The sequence below is a fragment of the Callithrix jacchus genome, chromosome 15 (genome assembly GCF_049354715.1).
Source record: "Callithrix jacchus isolate 240 chromosome 15, calJac240_pri, whole genome shotgun sequence".
NCBI classification, from domain to species: domain Eukaryota; kingdom Metazoa; phylum Chordata; class Mammalia; order Primates; family Cebidae; genus Callithrix; species Callithrix jacchus.
In genome coordinates, this window is record NC_133516.1 from 29981322 (window position 1) to 30002729 (window position 21408).

Below are 21408 nucleotides of genomic sequence, written 5' to 3' on the forward strand. Positions count from 1 at the left end.
GAATAGCTGGGATTACAGGCACCCACCACCTTTTTTTTTTTTTTTTTGATACAGAGTCTCACTCTGTCACCCAGGCTGAAGTACAATGTCATGATCTCTGTTCACTGCAACCTCCACCTCCTGGGTTCAGGCGATTCTCCTGCCTCAACCTCTGAAGCAGCTAGGACTACAGGTGTTTGCCACCATGCCAGGCTAATTTTTGTATTTGTAGTAGAGACAGAGTTTTGCTCTGTTAGCCAGGCTGATCTCAAACTCCTGACCTCCGGTGATCTGCCTGCCTCGGCCTTCCAAAGTGCTGGGATTACAGGTGTGAGCCACAATGCCTGGCCTCTGCCAGCTTTCTAGTAGTGATTTGGCAGTCACCAAATACATGCATAGTATGGCTAAGAGTGAAAATGATAAAAGTGAAGCAGAATAAAGGCTAGTGAAGGATAGTGGGGTCTGCACTATTTTTGGGTGATCAGGGAAGGCCCCTTTCATGGGGTGGCATTTGAGCTGAGACATCTTAATTGAAGTGAGCCATCTGGGGGAAGAACCCTCCAAACGGAGCAGTCACTGCAAAGGCCCCAAGTAAGAATATGTTCAGAATGTTGGGAGTCCAGTGAGGAAGGGAGAAACTGGAGGTGATGAGGATAGACAGATGGAGAGGGACCAGAGCACATACAGCCCTATAGATGCAATTTGGATTTCATTTTCAGCATGAATTGAAAGCAGAATAAATGTTAGAAATCTCATTCTAGAAATTTACCCCAAAGGAATAATTCAAAAACGTTCTAACAGCAAGATGGTAATGGCTATTATGCTTACCAGTAAAGGAAATAAATGATAGCATATTTGCATGTTGAAATATTATATAGCAGCCACTTAAAACAATAAACATGAAGACAGTGTAGCAACATTGGAAAGGGGTGAATAAGTATTTTATGATTATATGGATATAATTCATGCACATAGGCGATCAGGGACTGAAAATCAATATAGAAGAATGGTTGCTCTTGACTTTTTAAATAGTGCAATTATGGGGTGATTGTGTTCTCTTTTTTAGAATTTTCTATAGGGCAATGAAGACAACTTGGTAGATGAGTTTTGGGCTGTGGTGAAGTAGTTACTCCATTAGGTAGATTCTCAAAGAGCATGGGCTAAATAATGTCAGTTCAGTTAGGACCTGAGTCTTCCGAGGGCCAAGACTCATCTCTGAAGAGCATCTCACAGCTTTCCCTTTTTCCTCTAGTGCCCTGGAGGCTCTAATCAACTTTGCCTACAACGGCAACCTTGCCATTGACCAGCAAAATGTCCAGTCATTGCTGATGGGGGCAAGCTTCCTGCAGCTGCAGAGCATCAAAGACGCCTGCTGCACATTCCTCCGAGAACGGTGAGGTGATGTGGTGGGCCTGGCGAAGAACATGATTATTTCATTTTTGGAATGTTCCACCAGTTTGCTGAGTTCTTGGGGCCATATATAGGTTTATTAAGGGAGTGAGCTGGAAAGGTTACTCTGCAGAGCTTACAGTTCTTGAAATCAGTATGTAGCAGTGCCCACTTCTTTGAGATGAACTTTTTCAGAACATGATTTACATAGTCCAGCTTTCTTTCCCTTGGCTTGACATGTACGTCTTCTGTTCCTCCCTCTCCAATCTGACCAGCCACTGATTGAGCTGATTTCTCACCAAGCTGATTTGTGCAGTGCTCCCCAACTGTGGATTACAGGCACCTGCCACCATGCCTGGCTAAACAAAGATAGCCATCTCCGTCTTTGTTTAGATACTTTACCCTCTTTGAATTTCTTTTTTTTTTTGAGACAGTATCTTGCTGGATCTTGCTCTGTCACCTAGGCTGGAGTGCAGTGTTGTGATCTTGCCTCACTGCAACCTCCACCTCCCATGTTCCAGCAATCCTCCCACCTCAGCCTCCCGAGTAGCTGGAACTATAAGCACGTGCCGTCACACCTGGCTAATTTTTGTATTTTTTTGTTTTTGTTGAGATGGGGTTTTGCCATATTGCCCAGGCTGGTCTCAAACTTCTGGGCTCAAGCAGTCTGCTCACCGTGGCCTCCCATAGTGCTGGGATTCCAGGTGTGAGCCACTGCTCCCAGCATTCTTTGAATTTCTTGACCTTCCTTTTCATACTTCAGTTCTTTGAGAGCCTACCCAAATTTAACTTCCTAGAATTCACTATCCCCCTTAGTCCACTGGGAACTATCGTTGTATGCACTTTTATGGTCGATACCATAGATTATACTTCCACCTATTTCTAGTGCTTGGCAGTGGGTCTTGTGGGTCTGTCTCCCATGACCACCTGACTGAGCAGATAAGAAGGTTCTTCCCTTCAAGAGATGGAGCTTTTAGTGGCAAGATAAACACCTTTTAACCACCAGAGGACAAGTCGTAAGATAAACACCTTTTAATCACCGGGGATGAGAGTTAGTGCTGGGCCACACACAGGCAGGAGGAACCCAAACAGCATCCCTGTGTCTATGGTGCTGTGGCACACCCAGCCTTCACCTGAGCCTACTCCAGTCACTAGGTAGCTGGCATGTCAGCATTTCTCCTGACTCAGATCTGCTCTCCTGAATCTCATTCCCGCCGTGAAACTGACCTCCCTTCCCCCATTCTTACTCCACCTATCCAGTTCACTTTGCAGCTTGGGGACCCTACCCTGCTGTCTGTCCATATCCTGCCCACACAGTGCTCATGGTCATCACACAGAGTACTGCTATGTGCGTAACTAGTCAAATAACCACGGTAATGATGCTGAAGGTTTAGCGGGGGCTCATCTGCTGGGCACTGAGTAAAGGGTTTCGTTTGAGGTAGATGGTACTGTTTGCAGTTTTATAAAGACTTTGTAATAAGAGTAAAGCTGCAGAACCAAGCTTGTCCCTGCCCTGGGATGCCTTCTGGGGCAGGCCAGAGAGTGTATATGGAGATGTGAGGGGTACACAATGTTTTTCCTGCTCATTTGTGAGCTTTTTTTTTTTTTTTGTCCTTTGTTTTTTTCCTTTTTATGGAGAATGGGGTCTCACTATATTGCCCAGGCAAGTCTCGAACTCCTGGGCTCATGGTATCCTCCCGCCCAGCCATTTGTGAGCTTCTTAAGTCACAGATTGGACTTAGTTCACCTCTTTATTCCCACAGAACTTGGAAAATGACTTTCTTTTCTCTTTTTCTTTTTTTTCCTGTAATATAGAGCCCCAGGCTTGGAGGTCTTGGGCTTCACCACTGTTGAAATGGCTTTGTATGGCTAAGTAGGATTAATCCTGGAAAGGATTAAGTTGGCAATCCTTGAATCTTCACCAAGGGACAACAGCTCCATCTAGGGGCTTTTGAGGTTGTCAGTGTCAACACTGGATCCAGGATCTGTTGTAAAAGTACTGTCATCTAAAAGTTGCTTAGAAAAGTGGTTTTTAGGCCAGATGAGGTGGTTCATGCTGTAATCTCAGCATTTTGGGAGGCCAAGGCAGGAAGATTTCTTGAGGTTAGGAGTTCAAGACTAGCCTGTATGACAGAGCAAGACCCTGTCTCTAAAAAAAAAAAAAAAATTAATTAGCCGAGTGCAGTGGCTCATGCTTATAGTCCCAGCTACTGGGGAAGCTAAGAGGAGAGAATCACTTGAGTCAGGACTTCAAGGCTGTAGTGAGTTATAATGACCTTACTCCAGGCTGGGTGACTGAGCAAGACTTTGTCTCTAAAAACTAAAAAGAAAAGTCATTTTTAGACCAGTGCAATTTTTTCATGCACCAATAACATTTTAGGAATAAGTACTTAAACATAAACCTGATGTTTTGAGTCTATCCTTGACATTTTTTCATTTAGCCCTTCAGGACCCCTTCTGAGACCTAGCCCTGTACCTGGTGCCTATTTCCTGCCACAGACTCCAGAGCCATGGCCTGCTTTCTGTTTTCTCTCCAGTAGTTTCTATTATTGCCTCTGTTCCCTGGAGTGATTCTCCCTGAGCCTGGCTACAGAACGTGGTGGTGTCTGCCAGTTCCCCACTTCCTGTATGCCCTTGAGGGTACATCATTTTCAAGATTTGATTGCCAGTGACTTGAGGAAAACCATTCTGAGCAGCAGTGGAAAAGATATGTGACAGCACCAAGAAGCTGCAATGCCATCAGAGTTCTTAAAGCCACAGTTCCTGAGGCTGCTCAGCCTATTACATCTTCAGCTTGCTGCTTTTTTTTCCTGAGGCTGGGGTTGACTTTTTCTTGGGGCCCCATTTCTAGCCTTCAGTTGTATGGGCCTCATTGCTTTTAGGCAAGCACTGGAGCTATGTATTTTCTTTCTTTTTTCTTTCTTCTTTCTTTTTTTTTTTTGAGACGGAGTCTCACTCTGTTGCCAGGCTGGAGTACAATGGTGCAATCTTGGCTCACTGCAACCTCCATCTCTCAGCTTCCAGCAATTCTCCTGCCTCAGCCTCCTGAGTAGCTGGGAATACAGGCACACGCCACCATGCACAGCTAATTTTTTGTATTTTAGTAGAGATGGGGTTTCACCATGTTTGCCAGGATGGTCTCAATCTCCTGACCTCGTGATCCAGCCTCCTCGGCCTCCCAAAGTGCTGGGATTATAGGCATGAGCCACTGTGCCCGGCCTCTTTTTTTTTTTTTGAAATGGAGTCTCTCCGTCGCCCAGGCTGGAGTGCAGTGGCACGATGTCAGATCACTGCAACCTCCACATCCCAGCTCAAGCATTCTCCTGCCTCAGCCTTCAGAGTAGCTGGGATCACAGGTGCCAGCCACCACACCTGGCTAACTTTTGTATTTCTAGTAGAGATGGGGTTTCACCATGTTGGCCAGGCTGGTCTCAAACTCCTGACCTCTAGTAGTCCAACTGCCTCAGCCTCCCAAAGTGCTGGGATTACAGACATGAACCACCGTGTCCAGCCTCAGAGCTGTGTATTTTCTAAAATTCTCTCAGAGGTAGATCAGGACATCAAATGCGTCAATGAACCATATCAGTAACCTGTTTAATTCAAGTCATTGCTTTCTGCCTCTGATAAAGCATTATATCTTATGCTGCCTTCTTGCTTCCAAAGTCAGTCTGTGTTAGCAAGGAAGAAGGTGGTGATATGGCTAATGAAAGATGTGGGTCTCCATCTCCCCTGTAGGTTTATTTTCCCACCTATCTCCCTCTTCCTCCTGAATGGGCCCCTTTCCTGTGTGGCAGCTCTCCTTCCATTTCCCCTAGTAATTGCCTCACAAACAGGCTCCCCACATCCCATCCTCTTGGATGTGAAAGCCCAGTTCAGTTAAGAAGGTATGTTTTGACCGGGTGTGGTGGCTCACGCTTGTAATCTTAGCACTTTGGGAGGCTGAGGCAGGCGGATCACCTAAGGTCAGGAGTTCAAGACCAGCCTAGCCAACATGGTGAAACCCTGTCTTTACTAAAAATATAAAAATTAGCTGGGCGTTGTGGCATATGCCTGTAATCCCAGCTACTTGGGAGGCTGAAGTAGGAAAATTGCTTAAACCCAGGAGGCAGAGGTTGCAGTAAGCTGAGATCATGCCACTGCATTCTAGCCTGGGCAACACAGGGAGACTCTGTTAAAAAAAAAAAAAAAGATGTGTTTTGTGCTCAGTATTATGCCAAGCCAATCAAAGATACCCCAAAATAAGGTAAGAAAATCCTAACCTGAGAAGGAAAATTTGAAAATGAATGCCAGTGGCTACGTTGATCATTCGCTCCCACATCCTTAGGCTTGATTTAGCTTCTGCTCCATGGCATTTTGAATCCTCTTCTCGGGTTGATGTCAAGTGGTAGGAAATAGTGAAGCATGCACTGCAGAGGCCCAGGGAAGGGTTATCTTTATATCTGCCTTATATTTGTAAAGTGCTTTAACAAATCTCAATCATCATAGGTACTCTAGGAGAAAGGCATTTGACAGGTGACTGAGCTGACATTCTGACCTTCAGCACTGTATTCCTCAGTGGCCATGAGGTTTGCCTTTGTGTTGCTCTCTGCTTATGTTTCCTTGCCCTTCTAAATTCACATCAGTTTCCAAAGCAACGGACAGAGCAAGCTCAGGCTGGAATGAAATAACTGTAGAATTTTGACTAGTCATAAAGCCAGGCTCTGAGGTACCTTGCCTATTCAGTCCTTGATGGGTCAGCTGCCAGGGGACAATAGTGAATATTGTTAAAGAAATATAACTCTGTGCCTAAAACCTTAAATCAACATGGGGGAAGAGACAAAACATTCTAATGAAGAAAAGCAAGCTTGGCCAATTTTTAGTCTGATCAATATCATCTCTACAGATAATTAGTCACAAAGCCAAAATAAGAAACCCCAGAGTCTGCTGCTGTCATCAAGATTTTAGAATCACACTGGGCTCATTTGGAATATTCTTAGATGCAAGAGTAGTAAGAAAAACAAGCTGGGCACAGTGGCTCACACCTTTATCCCAGCACTTTGGGAGGCCACAGCAGGAGGGTTGCTCGAGCCTAGGAGATTGAGACCAGTTCAGGCAACATAGGGAGATGCCGTCTCTACCAAAAGAAAACTTTTTTTAAATTAGCCAGATGTGGTCCCAGCTACTTGGGAGGTTGAGGTAGGACGATCACTTGACCTCAAGAGGTCAAGGCTATCATGAGCCATGATTACACCACTATACTCCAGCCTAGGTGATAGAACAAGACCTTGTCTCAAAAAACAAAACAACCATGATAAGAATTAAAACAGCCACTAACTTAATACCAAGTACCATGAATCTTGGCTCAGTCCTAAGAAGTAGGTAGCTGTTGTCTTTTTTCAGGTGAGAAAATTACTGACACTTGTAAGAGCTTATGCCCACCCAAGTTGCATCAGGGCCAGGATTTACCCTGAGTTTCTGTACCCCTGATGAGTGCAGGTCTGTCAGGGTACCGTGGAAATGTGCACAAGAGGCCTGATTTCAATCTCAGCACTCCACTTGCTTGTCAAACGACTGTGAGCACCATTTTTTATTTCCCTGAGCCTGTTTTCCATCTATGAGCGCATTACTACTTTGCAGGTTGTTCAGAAAATTCTGGAGAATGTGTATAAAAGGCCTAGTGAAATATTTGACTCACTTACGGTAAATAAATGATAGCTGCTGCTGCTGCTGTTTCCAGATGTCTGAACAATGAGGCCCATGGAGTCTCTTTCTATCTAAAACAAGAAAAAAAATCCCAGCACTTTGAGAGGCTGAGGCAAGTGGATTGCTGGAGCTCAGGAGTTCAAGACTAGCCTGGGCAACATGGTGAATCCCTGTCTCTACCACAGAAAGTATAAAAATTAGCCAAGCATGGTGGCACCTGTAGTGCTACTTGGGGGACTGAGGCAGGAGGATCACTTGAGCCCAGGAGATCAAGGCTGATGTGAGCCATGTTCATGCCACTGTACTCCAGCCTGGGGGACAAAGAGAGACCCTGTCTCAAAAAATTAAACAATTAAAAAAAAAAGAAAAGTGCCAGGCACAGTGGCTCACGCCTGTAGTCCCAACACTTTGGGAGGCTGAGGCGGGTGGATCACCTGAGGTTGGGAGTTCAAAGACCAGCAGCTGACCAACATGGAGAAACTCCGTCTCTACTAAAAATATAAAATTAGCTGGGAATTGTGGCACATGCCTGTAATCCCAGCTACTTGGGAGGCTGAGGCAGGAGAATCGCTTGAACCTGGGAAGCAGAGGTTCTGTTGAGCTGAGATAGCGCCATTGCACTCCAGCCTGGGAAACCAGGAAAACTCTGTCTCAAAAAAAAAAAAAAATGAAAAAAGTATAAGGTTTGCCATATTAGAGAAGCCATCTCTCCATGTTTTTTAAACTCTAATTCTGTGACTTCAGTGCCTTCCTTGTCACCAAAGTTGGAATAGTGCCCTAGACACTCAACCAGGAATGTCAGCGGTGGATTGTGGCAAGCAGGTTTTCAGTATGTGCACTCCTGTTCCTCTCGCCTTCTGACAGTTACTTCACAGAACTACGCAGAGAGCTCATTCCACCTACTCACAGAGCACCAGGCCCAAGACACAGGGACCTTTGAGGACAATCTTAATTTTATGCCTCTAGAAGTTGAGTCCCAGAGAAGTACAGCTTGTATCACAGATTTTCCAATAAAGCTGAGGATAAGAGTTTGTTTTCTTCTGTGGCTCTACCCAGAACCAGCCTGAGAATGATCAAAGATAAAATCCTTCCTTGTTATAATTTTTTAAAATTTTCTTATGCCAAAAGACTTCACCCAAAAAACTGCCTGGGTGTGCGCCAGTTTGCTGAGACAATGATGTGTGCTGTGCTGTACGACGCTGCCAACAGCTTCATCCACCAGCACTTTGTGGAGGTGTCCATGTCGGAAGAGTTCCTGGCCCTGCCCTTGGAAGACGTGCTTGAGCTGGTGTCTCGGGATGAGCTGAATGTAAAATCTGAGGAACAGGTATGTGAGCACAGTAGCAGTCTGTGCAGGTGACATGAGATGCTGCTCTTTATAATCATTGTGTTTTTACAAAATTAAGATGACATGTATGTGACTGCTGTATATTATGGGGCTTATTTTACTGTATTGTGCATTTTTCATGAAAACCTTCTATGTGTTTTATTTATTTTTTTGAGACAGGATCTTGCTCTGTCACCTAGGCTGAAGTGCAGTAGCAAGATCATAGCTCACTGCAGCCTCATCCTCGCACATTAGCCTTCCAGGTAGCTGCAACTACAGCACGCACCACCACATCTAATTTTTGTATTTTTTGTAGAGACAAATGTTGCCCAGGCTGGTCTTGAACTACTGTCCTCAAGAGATCCTCCCACCTCGACCTCCCAAAGTGCTGGGATTATAGGTGTGAACCACCACACCTGGTCTTTATACATTTTAGGGTTCTAAATAGTATTCTGTTGATTTTTATCAACCCTACTCACCTTACTCTTGCAGGTTTGAGTTATTTCCAATATTTACTATTAGAAATAATGCTGCTGTGAACCAGAAATAGCAAGTATAGATAATTTTTTGTTGTTTTTTTAAGACCGAGTCTCACTCCATCGCCCAAGTTGGAATGTAGTGGCAAGATCTCGGCTCACTGCAATCTCTGTCTCCCAGATTCAAGCGATTCTCCTGCCTCAGCCTCCCAAGTAGCTGAGATTACAGGCATGCGCCACCACGCCAGGCTATTTTTTGTACCTTTAGTAGAGACAGTGTTTCGCCATGTTGGCCAGGCTTGTCTCAAATTCCTGACCTCAAATTACCTGCCCACCTTGGCCTCCCAAAGTGCTGGGATTACAGGTGTGAGCCACTGTGCCCGGCCAAGTATATAGATAACTTTTTGAAAGAGTCTTGTTCTAAGGAAGAGCAGAACATTGGGGCAGTTGTGGGAGGGATCTGTAAAATCAAGAGGGGTTGTTTGTTTGTTTGTTTTTGAGACAGTCTGGTTCTAACACCCAGGCAGGCTGGAATGCAGTGGCACAATCTCAGCTCACTGCAACCTCTTTGCCTTCTGAGTTCAAGTGATTCTCCTGCCTCAGCCTCCCAAGTAGTTGGGATAACAAGCACCCACTACCATGCCAGGCAAATTTTTGTATTTTTAGTAGAGACAGGGTTTCACCATGTTAGCCAGGCTGGTCTTGAATTTCTGGCCTCAAGCAATCCACTTACCTTGGCCTCCCAAAGTGCTGGGGATTACAGGCATGAGCCATCATGCCAGGCCGTGTGTGTGTGTGTGTGTGTGTGTGTGTGTGTGTGTATGTGTAAGAGAGACGGAGTCTCACTGTCACCCAGGCTGGAGTGTAGTGGCATGATCTCAGCTCACTGCAGCCTCCGCCTCCCAGGTTCAAGTGATCCTCCTGCCTCACCTTCCCAAGTAGCTGGATTACAGGCGCCTACCATCATGCCCGGCTAATTTTTGTATTTTTCATAGAGACTGGGTTTTACTATGTTGGCTGGACTGGTCTTGTACTCCCAACCGCAGATGATCTGCCCACCTTGGCCTCCCAAAGTTCTGGGATTACAGGCATAAGCCACCATGCCCAGCCTGGCCTTTTTTTTTTAAGGTGAGAGAAATCACAGCTATTTGACTGCTGATGAGAATTTTCCAGAAGGGAGGGAAGAACTGATAATGTTTGAGAAATGGGAGAACAGTTGTTGGAATGATGTTCTGGAATAAGTGAGAATAGTCTAGAGCATAAGGGTGTGCATCTTTGATAGGAGTACAAGCTGTCCACATCCACAGTAGCAGGAGGGAGAGCTGGGGTGCTTCCCCAGGGACGGGGTACAGGTAGATTCTTACTGACCTTCTCTTCTGAATTGTTTCGTTTTTCTCACCTGAGAGTGAGGATGAGGGAGGAGTGTTAGAAATGTAAGGAGGCTGGGAGCAGTGACTCATGCCTGTAATACCAGCACTTTGGGAGGCCAAGATGGGCAGATTCCTTGAGCTCAGGAGTTTGAGGCCAGCCTGGGCAACATGGTGAAACCCCATCTCTACTAAAAGCACAAAAGTTAGCTGGCGGTGGTCCAGCTTGAACTCCTGGCCTGTAATCCCAGCTACTTGGGGGGCTGAGGCGGAAGGATCACTTGAACCAGGAGGCAGAGGTTGTAGTGAGCTGAAATTGCACCACTGCACTCCAGCCTGGGCAATGGGGTGAGACCGTGTCTCCACAAAAAAAAAAAAAAAAAAAAAGGAAAGAAAGAAAAAAAGAAAAAAGAAATTTGAGGAGGGATTAAAAGATACACTTCATTTTCCTCTAGGAAAGGGGGATGCTAGGGAGGTGAAGAGGACTTGATAGGAGCCTGGTAGAAAAGTAGACCCTGGGCTTGGCAGCATAGACACTGTGATTTAGAGGAAAAGTCCTCATTCCAAGAACTAGGTGTCCTGTCCCTAGCTCTTACGCTAATTAATATGACGGGGGCAGCAGCTCACATTTCTTTGAGTGATACATTTTGTGAGGGCTATAGAGCTTTAGAGGGAGATATCCTTGTGGTTGGAGCCATTAGGAAAGGCTCCTTGGAAAACATGGGTCTAGAGCCAGGCGTTAAAGATAGGGGTGTGGGTTTAGATGAAGAGGAGATGAGAGGGCATTTTAAGTGAGGGGGGACAGTGTGAACAGGAGAACCAGCCCACCCTTGCTGGAGTACAGAGAGGGTGATGGAGGGAGTTTAGAGGGAGCAGGGGTACAGGGGCAGCGGGAAGGGAATCAGGCATTTTGTTTTGACAGAAAGGAATAAGATGCCATTGATGGTTTTTCACTAGGAAATCATAATCATAATCAAAGTCAGGAAGCTGTTCTAGTAGCCTAGGAAGTAGAGAGAAATCAGGATTTCAGAGACAAGTAGGAGGAAAGATTGGTGGGCCCAAGGGAACGCTTCAGTATAGAAAGTAGATGTATTGGGATTGGAGGCCTGGGGTATGGCCCCTCGGTGGGAAGATTTGCTGCCAGAGCATCCACTCTGTCATGACAGGTCTTTGAAGCTGCATTGGCCTGGGTCAGATACGACCGGGAGCAGAGGGGTCCCTACCTGCCTGAGCTGCTGTCCAATATCCGCCTGCCCCTCTGCCGGCCCCAGTTCCTTTCAGACCGAGTACAGCAGGATGACCTGGTGCGTTGCTGCCACAAATGCAGGTGAGTGAGAGTGGACCTGCACCTAACACTGCCGAAGGTCTAAGCAGGGAGGAGGAGCTGGATACCTCTTCCAGTTCTGGAGGGAAAGGATTTAGAGTGATCAGTCTAATTCATGGCACTCAGATTGACCTCTGTCTAGGAGCTGGAAGAGGAAGTGTTAAGAGCCTGAATCTTATGCCTTGGGCAGAGAGATGTGCCATGTGAGAGCATCAGAGCAGAAAGGGCTTTCCCCTGCTGAGTTATCTGAGGATTTTCCAGCATCTTTGTCCACTGAGCTATTTATGAATGTGCAAGCATCTTTACTACCTGCCCTGACCCTATCCACACCAGCAGCTCACTCAGTGGTGCAACTGGGACTTCCTGGGGTTCCTTGCCCTTTTCAGTAAATATTAGTCAGTACCCTGGGCATGGGGGACTCTGGCAAGTGTAGGCTTTACATCTACAATGATGGGCAAGGGGTGAACGTGTTTACCGACACATGAAACTTTTACCCAGAGTAAATCAATGACAACATGGCACAGCAGAGCTACCCACAGTTCAGAAGATGGCAGCCCTATAGGACAATTGCTGTAAAAGTGGAACAGCAGAGAGAAAAATGTCCATCTTCTCCAGATTGCTTGTCAAATTCACAGCCCTGAAGTATTTATTTTTCTTCTTTGCCGATAAAAATTTTACGCATATTCAGCTCTCCTTCATTTTCCAACTCCTGGTTGGGATCAGCTGATTCAGGAGGAAGTCAGTGCCTGTCCGTAGCAGGTGGTGTGAAGGTGTGTGTCAGGACGGGTTGGAGTTGTGGCTGGCGGTAGCTGGGGCCCTGTGACCAGCAGTCTCAAGGGTGCTGTTGAGGAGTTAGGACTTTATTCTGTTGGTAATGGGTGGCTATTGAAGGTTCTTAGCTTGCACTATCGTGTGGAAGTGGAATGGAGGAGCAGGCTGGAGGCAGGGAAATGTGTTAGGAGCTGCCACTGTGCAGGTGAGTGGTGATTAATCGAAAGTCGCAAGCCACAATGCAGTCATAGGGATGGAAAGGAAGGGCTAGGTCTGTGTGACAACAGGGTACATGCTGCTTGTCGGAACTCCCAAGCCCAGCCATTTTGGCCACCACCCTGTTTTTGTCATGCCTAGTCTGTATCTGATTACACTAGTTGAGGTGGTCTGTGCTTGTCTTGCCCCTTCAATTTTGAGTATATCTCAATAGCCGTGTGTGATTTTCCCAGAACTCTCCTGGTTTCTTTGAGACCAAACCTTCCAGAGGCTTCTCCTCCCATGTTTCCCTGCAGTTGATAGTGGGGATCCAGGCTCAGAGATGCAAACGAGGACTAACTCAGAGGGGATACCTCCTGTTCTAGCATCTTGCATGTTATTCCAGGGACCTGGTAGACGAAGCAAAGGACTACCACCTCATGCCAGAGCGCCGGCCGCACCTGCCGGCTTTCAGGACCCGGCCGCGCTGCTGCACATCCATCGCTGGGCTTATCTATGCCGTAGGAGGCCTCAACTCAGCAGGTACCTTGCAGCTCCCCTTTAGAAAGCCCCTTCTTGGACTCCATGGATGAGGAAGCACCACACAAATTAGCCTGACCCTTCTGGTTTCTCTGTTTTGCTCTGTCACCACCCTTGCCCCTCTTGATTTTATACAATTGCTCTACAGTTAGAATATGTCATATATTCATGCCATTGAATCAGAATATCAGTGCTCACAAGACCTTCTAGAAATCTTTGATCCCTAGCCTGCTCACCTGACAAGTGAGGAAATTGAGGCCCACAGAATTTTCACTATGTTCATGCAAGTTGCTTTTGGCAGAGCAAGGACTAGAACTTGGGTGTTCTGGTTCCTGAGCCAGCACTTTCACCCTTTTATCACATTGGCTATGGTATAGCATCCTATCAGCCTTGGATAGATATGGTCAGAGACCCAATTCCATACCAGGCTATTCACATTTGGTCATATGGATCTCTGGGGTTAGACTTTGAGAATGTCCCCGAGAGAAAGATTTTCCAAATACACAGGGTCTACCACTATCAATAGTACTTTTTACTCTTCAGCCCCACCCACTATGAAACACATACTTTACAGTCCATGTGTTATTGGCAGTTTTTGAATCATAGAGTGAGGTTTACTGAAAGCTGCACGGCCTCCCCACCTGGGGGGAGTTGGTGGGCACTCCTGGGCAGTTTTGTTTTTATTTGTTACTATTTTTACTTTTTTTAAGGTGGAGTCTCACTCCTGTCAGCCAGGCTGGAGTGCAGTGGTGGGATCTCAGCTCACTGCAATCTCTGCCTCCTGGATTCAGGTGATTCTCCCACCTTAGTCTCCTGAGTAGCTGGGACTACAGGCACTTGCTACCACGCCCAGCTGATTTTTGTATTTTTTTTTTTTTTTTTTTTTTTGAGACGGAGTTTCGCTCTTGTTACCCAGGCTGGAGTGCAATAGCACAATCTCAGCTCACTGCAACCTCCGCCTCCTGGGTTCAGGCAATTCTCCTGCCTCAGCCTCCCAAGTAGCTGGGATTACAGGCACACGCCACCATGCCCAGCTAATTTTTTTTGTATTTTTAATAGAGACGGGGTTTCACCATGTTGGCCAGGCTGGTCTTGAATTCCTGACCTCAAGTGATCTGCCTGCCTTGGCCTCCTGAAGCTGGGATTACAGGTGTGAGCCACTGTGCCCAGCCCAGTTTTGTTTTTAATTGAAAGTTAATGAGAATTGGGTACTAGCTGCTACTTGTTAACCATAAGACCTGGAACAGGTAAGTCCTCAATCCGTACATGCTGGAGTAGCATGCAAATGCTGTATGAGGCTAAGTGCCCCCTAGCAGCATACCATAGGAAGAGCGGGTTATTTTGTCTGATCATCCCAAAAACCTGATGAAAAAGGGAGGATTGGAATGAGCATTCCTTGCTACTGTGACTATTTATTAAGCACTAAGTATATTCTAGAACCTTGCTAGGTGCTTTACCTGTTATATCATTTAATCCATAAGGATTATCTCCATTTCATCTGTGAAGCAGAGGGGAGGGACACAAAGCCCCTTGCCTTGGGTCACTCACTAGCAAATGAAAGCACCGGAGCACATGCCTGGCCTTCTGGCATGGCTCCTGCCTAGAGGAAATATTCTATCGATTTGTCTATACCTTTGGCTTTAAGCAGGTGGAGCACCTAATTGTAACTGAAAACTACCCTCTCTAAAAAATAAATACCTCTTGCCCGATTCTAATTTTCCTTAAAGAATTAGGTTTGAGGTGATCATGGCTGAAATTTCTTAGTGGGCCTTTTTGCCTTGAGTAATTCTGCAGGAAGAGCTAATAGAATCGAGTCAAATGTTCCATATAATCAATGCCCAATAGCTGTGATCTAAACAAGTGGTCTCATTTGTTTTAATTTGAGTAGCAAATTTTTATGCAGGTGATTCCCTGAATGTGGTGGAAGTGTTCGACCCCATCGCCAATCGCTGGGAGAAGTGCCGTCCTATGACAACAGCCCGCAGCCGTGTTGGCGTGGCTGTGGTGAACGGGCTTCTGTATGCCATTGGAGGGTATGACGGCCAGCTACGGCTGAGCACCGTGGAGGCCTACAACCCGGAGACAGACACATGGACCAGAGTGGGGAGCATGAATAGCAAGAGAAGGTATTCTGGAAGCCACATACAGCCTGAACATACACACTGAGCACCTGGGGAGCACCGTTCTAGACGAGCAGGGGCACACAGTAAAGTAAAACACAAGCTTTGGCCTGGGAGTTTCCTGCAGCCAGGCCAGCCACTGCCAGTACCTCCTGGGAGCAAGCTCCCATCTGCTTAAAAGTAAAATACCCACCTTGTCCTTTGAGGAACTTGGGGAGACCAGACGTAGACATATGGAAGTTGTGTTGTTATTTTAAGTGCCAGATAAGGACTGAAAATGTGTATTTTGGAAGATTAGAGGAGGGAGAGAAACTGGACTGGAACATCTGGAAGATTTCAGGGAAGAGGTGGGATTAAAGTTGAAACTTGAAGAATAAGGAGGATTTACCTTTATTAGTGATAAAAGGAAATCCAAGGTGTTTTTCTGGATACCTTCCTTCCCTAGGACTCCCCTCACACATGTGCTTCCACTACCCAGGGAGAATATGAACCAGAGCAGTGTTCTCTTCTTTAGGTCACACACATTCTCCCAGACAGGAGCACATAAGTATTTGTAAGATGGGCCAAGTTTCATGTCACTCAGCACATTCTAGCTACCTGCCTCCTCCACCACTTATCTGCTTATATTGCCTGAATAAGAAGTGGGATTAGAGGACATCCCAGTGCCTATGTTTAGCCTTCTTAACGCTGAGGTGACAGGTGGCATGTTTCATTATGTCAGACACATATTGGAGTCGTCACATGCATGGGCAGTGCCCAAGGAGGGGAGAGGAAAGCAGCCCAGGGCCCCCTTGCCCAATACCCAGGACAGCTCTGCATTGATCACTTTTTTTTTTTTTGCAATTTTTCAAGTTTATTTTATGTATTTGATGATTAGCGATTAGTTCTCATCCACATTGACTGTCTGTAGATTTTTGAAAGTGGTAGCAGGTACATAGGTAACCAAAGTATAGAGCTTATTTGGTGAATCTTCATCCTCATTACGTTTTCTGGACAACTGCACACGGATTTGGTATGGGACATTCCTTATTCCTTTGGCCCAGACAGCTTTGTTGAGCCTGGTATCAATGCGCACATCTGGAGTTCCCATCTCATTCATAGCAAACTTCCGAATCTCTTTGAGTGCCCAAGGGGCACGCTTCTTGAAGCCCACTCCATGGATGCGCTTGTGAATGTTGATGGTGTATTCTCAGGTCACCACCTCGTTGATAGCAGAACGGCCCTTTTTCTTCTCGCCACCCTTCTTTGCGGGAGCCATTCTGTCGGGTCCAAGGCGGAAAGGAAGAGCGCGAGGAATTGTCATTGATCACTTTTATACACTGAGCTTCCTTGACATATACCTAATGTTAGAGGGGGAAATTACATGAATTTTTTTTAAGGGGCAGTTTGAAAACCACTGGACCAGTTGCTCTTTAAGGGTTTTTCTTGCATTTAATTCCGTGATCTCAGTATTTGCCTCACAGAGCCCTTCACTGGCCACACTTCAGGGTCTCTACTTATAAGATCATGTGACTGGGGTGGAGGGCAGTGAAAGGGAGGGACAGTCGAGCAAGCACATGTGTGATGAGGAAGAAGAGGTAGCGTGGAAGTCCTTTGCCACAGAAAAGTACTGGCTGCCATACCCACATTCCACATCTAGCAGCATTCACATGTGGATGTGAGCTGGAAGGGATCTACCTTTGTACTCATGAGACCAATTCACAAAGCACTGGAGTAGGTTCCTTTGGGAAGAAAAAATGTAATGCTTAAGATCTGCCTCTCCCAGGAACATCTGAGAGTCCTTTCCTCCCACCATCCTCACTTTCGCTCCTTGGATACTTTGCAGCTTCCTATAATTGAGTGACTCATTGCTCCGTGTCCCAGACCATGAGTAGCTTTTTTGCTTTGACTACAATCAGCTATCCTTCCCTGTGTGTCTGCTCTGGGCCACTTCCTTGCTTTGATGTCACTGGGTTCAGAGTGCTGTCTTGGAGGAAAGTCCTCTAGGTATTTCTTTCCTTCACTCTGGTTACTACCTTGTTATTAGTGTGGGCCTGGTTCCATTACATCCCTTTTAAATTACAGGCTACCTTAAAATGTTCCTAGTCACTTCTCTCCTGACGTCCCACACAACTGTCTGTCTTGCCAGTTAGTGACATCCTGCCATCTTTCCTTCCTGTCTCTGCCAGTGTTCTGCGCCATCTGTGGAGCTTTCTTAACACTGGACTGTTCCAGTCCACGCTGATCAGCATTTTCTCCCCTCTTCATACCTACCTTTACCACCTGATGATAGTTAATCTCATGCAGTTTTGTGGCACTTCTTAATTAATGCTCATATTGTTGGATACCTGTTTTGTTACGTAATGTTTATGTTTGTTTTGTGTCTGTATCCAGAAGGATAGTAATCACATCTAATAAATGTGTGATCTTACCACAGTACTTGCCTACGGCAAGTTTCTCTCCTCTTTTGGGCTAGTTCAGGGGGTCTGTTATCATGTCCCTGCAAGGGACATTCTGTGGATCAGTTTGATTACTATGTACACTTTAAAAGTAGAAGTAAGCCAGGTGCGGTGACTCACACCTGTAATCCCAGCACTTCGGGAGGCTGAGGAGGGCAGATCACCTGAGGTCAGGAGTTTTGAGACCAGCCTGGCTAACACAGTGAAACCCCATCTCTACTAAAAATGCAAAAATTAGCTGGGTGTGGTGGTGCACACCTGTAATACCAGCTACTTGGGAGGCTGAGGTGGGGCAGGAAGATCACTTGAGCATAGGAGTTCAAGGCACAGTGAGCTATGATGGCACCACTGCACTCTAGCCTGAGTGACAGAGCAAGGGTTTGATTAAAAATTACACACACGCGTGCACACACACACAGAGAGAGAGAGAGGTGACAGATTCCTGGTAGCCTAGAGGCGAGAACATAAGTTCCTTGTGGGCTGGAACTTTGGCTTACTTACCACTGTAAACCCAAGCTGCTAAAGATCTGATAACTAGGTGAATGAATGCTGTAATAAAGAAGCCACTCAGGGAGTGTGGGGATGGGAAAGAGTAATTCTTACTGAGGGGAGGAAGAGGAGAGAGGAAGTTGAGTTGGGCCTTCAAGGTGAATGCAACCTTCACATGGCGAGGTGGAAGGTGAGCATTTTAGACAGAATGAGGTCGAGAAGAGCAGGGAGGGGAGGCAGCCTGAGGAAGAAGGGTGGGGTACAAGAGGGACCATGGGGAAGCTTCTGTCACCTCAGTTTTATGCCTTTACTTAGTCACATGCCTGAGATTTGGGTTGCAGAAAGAGGCAATTGATAGGTTTGTTTCTCAGTGGGCAAGAGAGGCTGCTCCGGGAAGGCTGCGGCTCATCTGGGATGACAGCTCTGTCTGTTTCAGTGCCATGGGGACAGTTGTGCTGGACGGGCAGATCTACGTCTGTGGGGGCTACGATGGCAACTCTTCCCTCAGCTCCGTGGAGACCTACTCACCTGAGACAGACAAGTAAGAACTCTGGCTCCCCTGGGGCAACTGGAGCTTATAAACATAAGAGTATCAAAATCAGAACTGGAGTTTTTTTATTTAAACTTCTTGAGGGTAGAGAATGTCTTGCCTTTTTACCCGTATAGTACTTTATATATACTAGATATTTAATAACCCTTGGTTAAGTGAAAGAATGAGTAAATAAAATTTTAAAACAAATAGTCTACATAAATGCTTGGAAATAATTATTTATTTGAGACAGGGTCTTACTCTCTACCTCTGAGCTAAATCAGTCCATTGTAATGGAAAAACAGGCAAGAGGGGATAAGAAGTAGATGAACAACATGTTCCAAAGTGGAAAGGATATGATTTGGAAAAAAAAAAGTTTTAAGTTCTGTTGTCAGATAGGCTTGGGAAATGTTGATGTCTGAACCGCCAGAGTCCTTGTCTTTCTATAAGATACATTAACATTTTAAAGGCTCTAAGAAACCCTGCAGTGAATAACTCTGTTTAACCTTGGGTTTTATATACACACCGGTTGCCATCTTGTGGGACTCATTTGTGGAACACGCTTTGAAAAACATTGACAAGGTTAGTCCGAGTTTTTCTTTTTCTTTTCTTTTTTTTTTTTTTTAAGACGGGGTTTCACCATGTTGGCCAGGCTGGTCTCAAACTCCTGACCTCAGGTAATCTACCCGCCTCGGCCTCCCAAAGTGCTAGGATTATAGGCTTGAGCCACTGCACCTGGCCAGCCCAAGTTTTTCATTTCAGTATTTGAATCCTCTTATCTTATATAATAAAATGTAAACAAATTAGTTGAATGGACTCATTAGGATGCCTTTGAACCAGTATTCTGTTCACTTAACCAGTCGACTATGGAGCAGACAGCAAGCTGGGTGTCTGAGATCCTTTAAAGCATCCAGTGTGGTTGGGCCATGGGCTGCATCATGATCATTCTACCCTGGAGGCCTGTGTCAGAAGCTCTTGGGCACAGAGCAGAGAGAACCTTCGTCTTCCCCAGGGTTGCAGGAAAGGACAGGGTATCAGGGATGTCTTCTGATATGAGACCTGTCATGGATAGCCAATGGGAGGTGCTTGCACATCATAGGCAGGGAGACAGCAGGGAGAGAGGCTGCAGTAAGAAAGTGTTCACTGTGATCAAGAATCACAGTGAGTGTTCAGCAGTGATCCTCTTGTGGGCTAGAGCACAGCGTGTAGACAGGAGACAGAGCCAGGTGGGTGGCACGTGGTGTGGGGTGAAGCTAAAGGGTGGATGAGAACCAAGAGGTAAAGAACCACATGAAGGGCCAGGCACAGTGGCTCACACCTATAATCCCAACACTTTGGGCGGCTGAGACAAGAAGGTCACTTGAGACCAGCCTAGACAACATAGGGAGACCCTGCCTCTACAAAAAAAGAAAAATTAGCCAGGCGTGATGGCATGAGCCTGTAGTCCCAGCTGCTGAGAAGGCTGAGGTGGGAAGATTGCTTGATCCTGGGATGTCAAAGCTGCAATGAGCTATGATTTCACCACTGCACTCCAGCCTGGGGACAGAGTAAGACCGTGTCTCAAAAATAAAAAAGATGAGAAAACCAACTGAAGGAACCTGGACTATCTTAGAGGAGACAGTGAGGAGCCACAGGAGGCCATGGTGCAGGTGAAGGAGAAGCAGTCTCTCTGGCGGGGTGGGGTCGGATGGGATTGGTGTGAAAGCAAGGCTGCCTGTGCAGAGGCTGTCACAGTGGTCCAGATGAGAAGTCAGGGGTAGGGCACTGGTAGTGGGGATGAGAACAAGCACTGACTAGGAAGCAAACCAGCCAGAACTTGGGGGACCATAGGAATGTTGACAGCAAGGGAGAAGCAACCAAAGTAGCACTGAGCTTTATAAGTACAGCAGCTAGACAGCTGGTGGTCCCGTTAACAAGGAAGGGAGGAGCAGAACTATAGGAGAAAGAGGTCTTGTGTGAGACACAATGATTTTGAGCAGCCATGGAGATGAGCAGAGAAGATAGGCTGTGGGTTTGCAGCTTGGATGAGAGGCGGCAGCCAGAGAGAGCTGTCAGAGGTGGTGGGAGAGGTGGTAAGAGGTAAGGAGATGGCCACACAGTTCACCTGAATCCCCCTACTGAGCTGTCATGGGAAGACAGGAACCCTGAATCTCATGCTTCCTTCCTATTGACTTTTTCCTGAAGGTGGACAGTGGTGACCCCGATGAGTTCGAACCGCAGTGCTGCTGGGGTTACGGTCTTTGAGGGCAGGATATATGTGTCAGGCGGCCATGATGGCTTGCAGATCTTCAACAGTGTGAGTCTGGGCTCCCCCTGGGCTAAGGGCACCTGCTCCTTCCATCTTTGAGATTTATTTTGGAAGATAATTATTTGAAAAAACTTCAGACTTACCATAGCTGGATAAACTATCATCTACTGAGGTTTCAGGCCATCCACTGCATCTTCTGAAATACTGAACTTCCAGATAATGAGCCAGTGTACACAAAGGGTGGGTGAAAGATAGTCACGTGTACAGCCCCACCACCACCTGTTTAACTGTCTGTTGAATGCTACATAGACTTTGTGAGATTCCTGCCCAAAGTAAGCTCAATTATAGACCAAACGTAAATTTGCAAACAGTTGTATTACTCTGGATAATTTGTTTAAAATTGCATTTATTCTGTAAAAAAAGGCTCAACAGCCATTTACTAATCAGTGCTGTAGTGGAAACCCCTGGAGATTACAGGAGACCCAGTTCTCATACAGGATCTGTCACTACCTAGCAGTGCATCCTTGGGCACAT

The 21408-nt window shown here is 46.2% G+C and overlaps 1 protein-coding gene and 1 pseudogene across 10 annotated transcripts in view; one reads left to right on the forward strand and one right to left on the reverse strand.

Moving 5' to 3' along the window:
• Positions 1-21408, forward strand: part of KLHL18 (kelch like family member 18) — a 64512-nt gene that overhangs the window by 39328 nt on the left and 3776 nt on the right. For 2 of the 9 annotated variants that reach the window (XM_002758456.7, XM_035275202.3), the window contains exons 3-9: positions 1232-1372; positions 8179-8377; positions 11387-11547; positions 12917-13053; positions 14954-15176; positions 18534-18638; positions 20811-20922. In XM_002758456.7, coding sequence (XP_002758502.4) covers positions 1232-1372; positions 8179-8377; positions 11387-11547; positions 12917-13053; positions 14954-15176; positions 18534-18638; positions 20811-20922 — 1078 coding nt within the window. Of the gene's footprint in view, positions 1-1231; positions 1373-8178; positions 8378-11386; positions 11548-12916; positions 13054-14938; positions 15177-18518; positions 18639-20810; positions 20923-21408 lie in introns of all 9 variants that reach the window. The other 7 variants (XM_078350674.1, XM_008981572.5, XM_078350675.1 and 4 more) reach the window with 7 other exon arrangements.
• On the reverse strand, positions 16021-16443 carry LOC118147856 (large ribosomal subunit protein eL31 pseudogene; annotated as a pseudogene). Its single transcript, XR_013527274.1, has one exon. The product of XR_013527274.1 is annotated as a large ribosomal subunit protein eL31 pseudogene (transcript).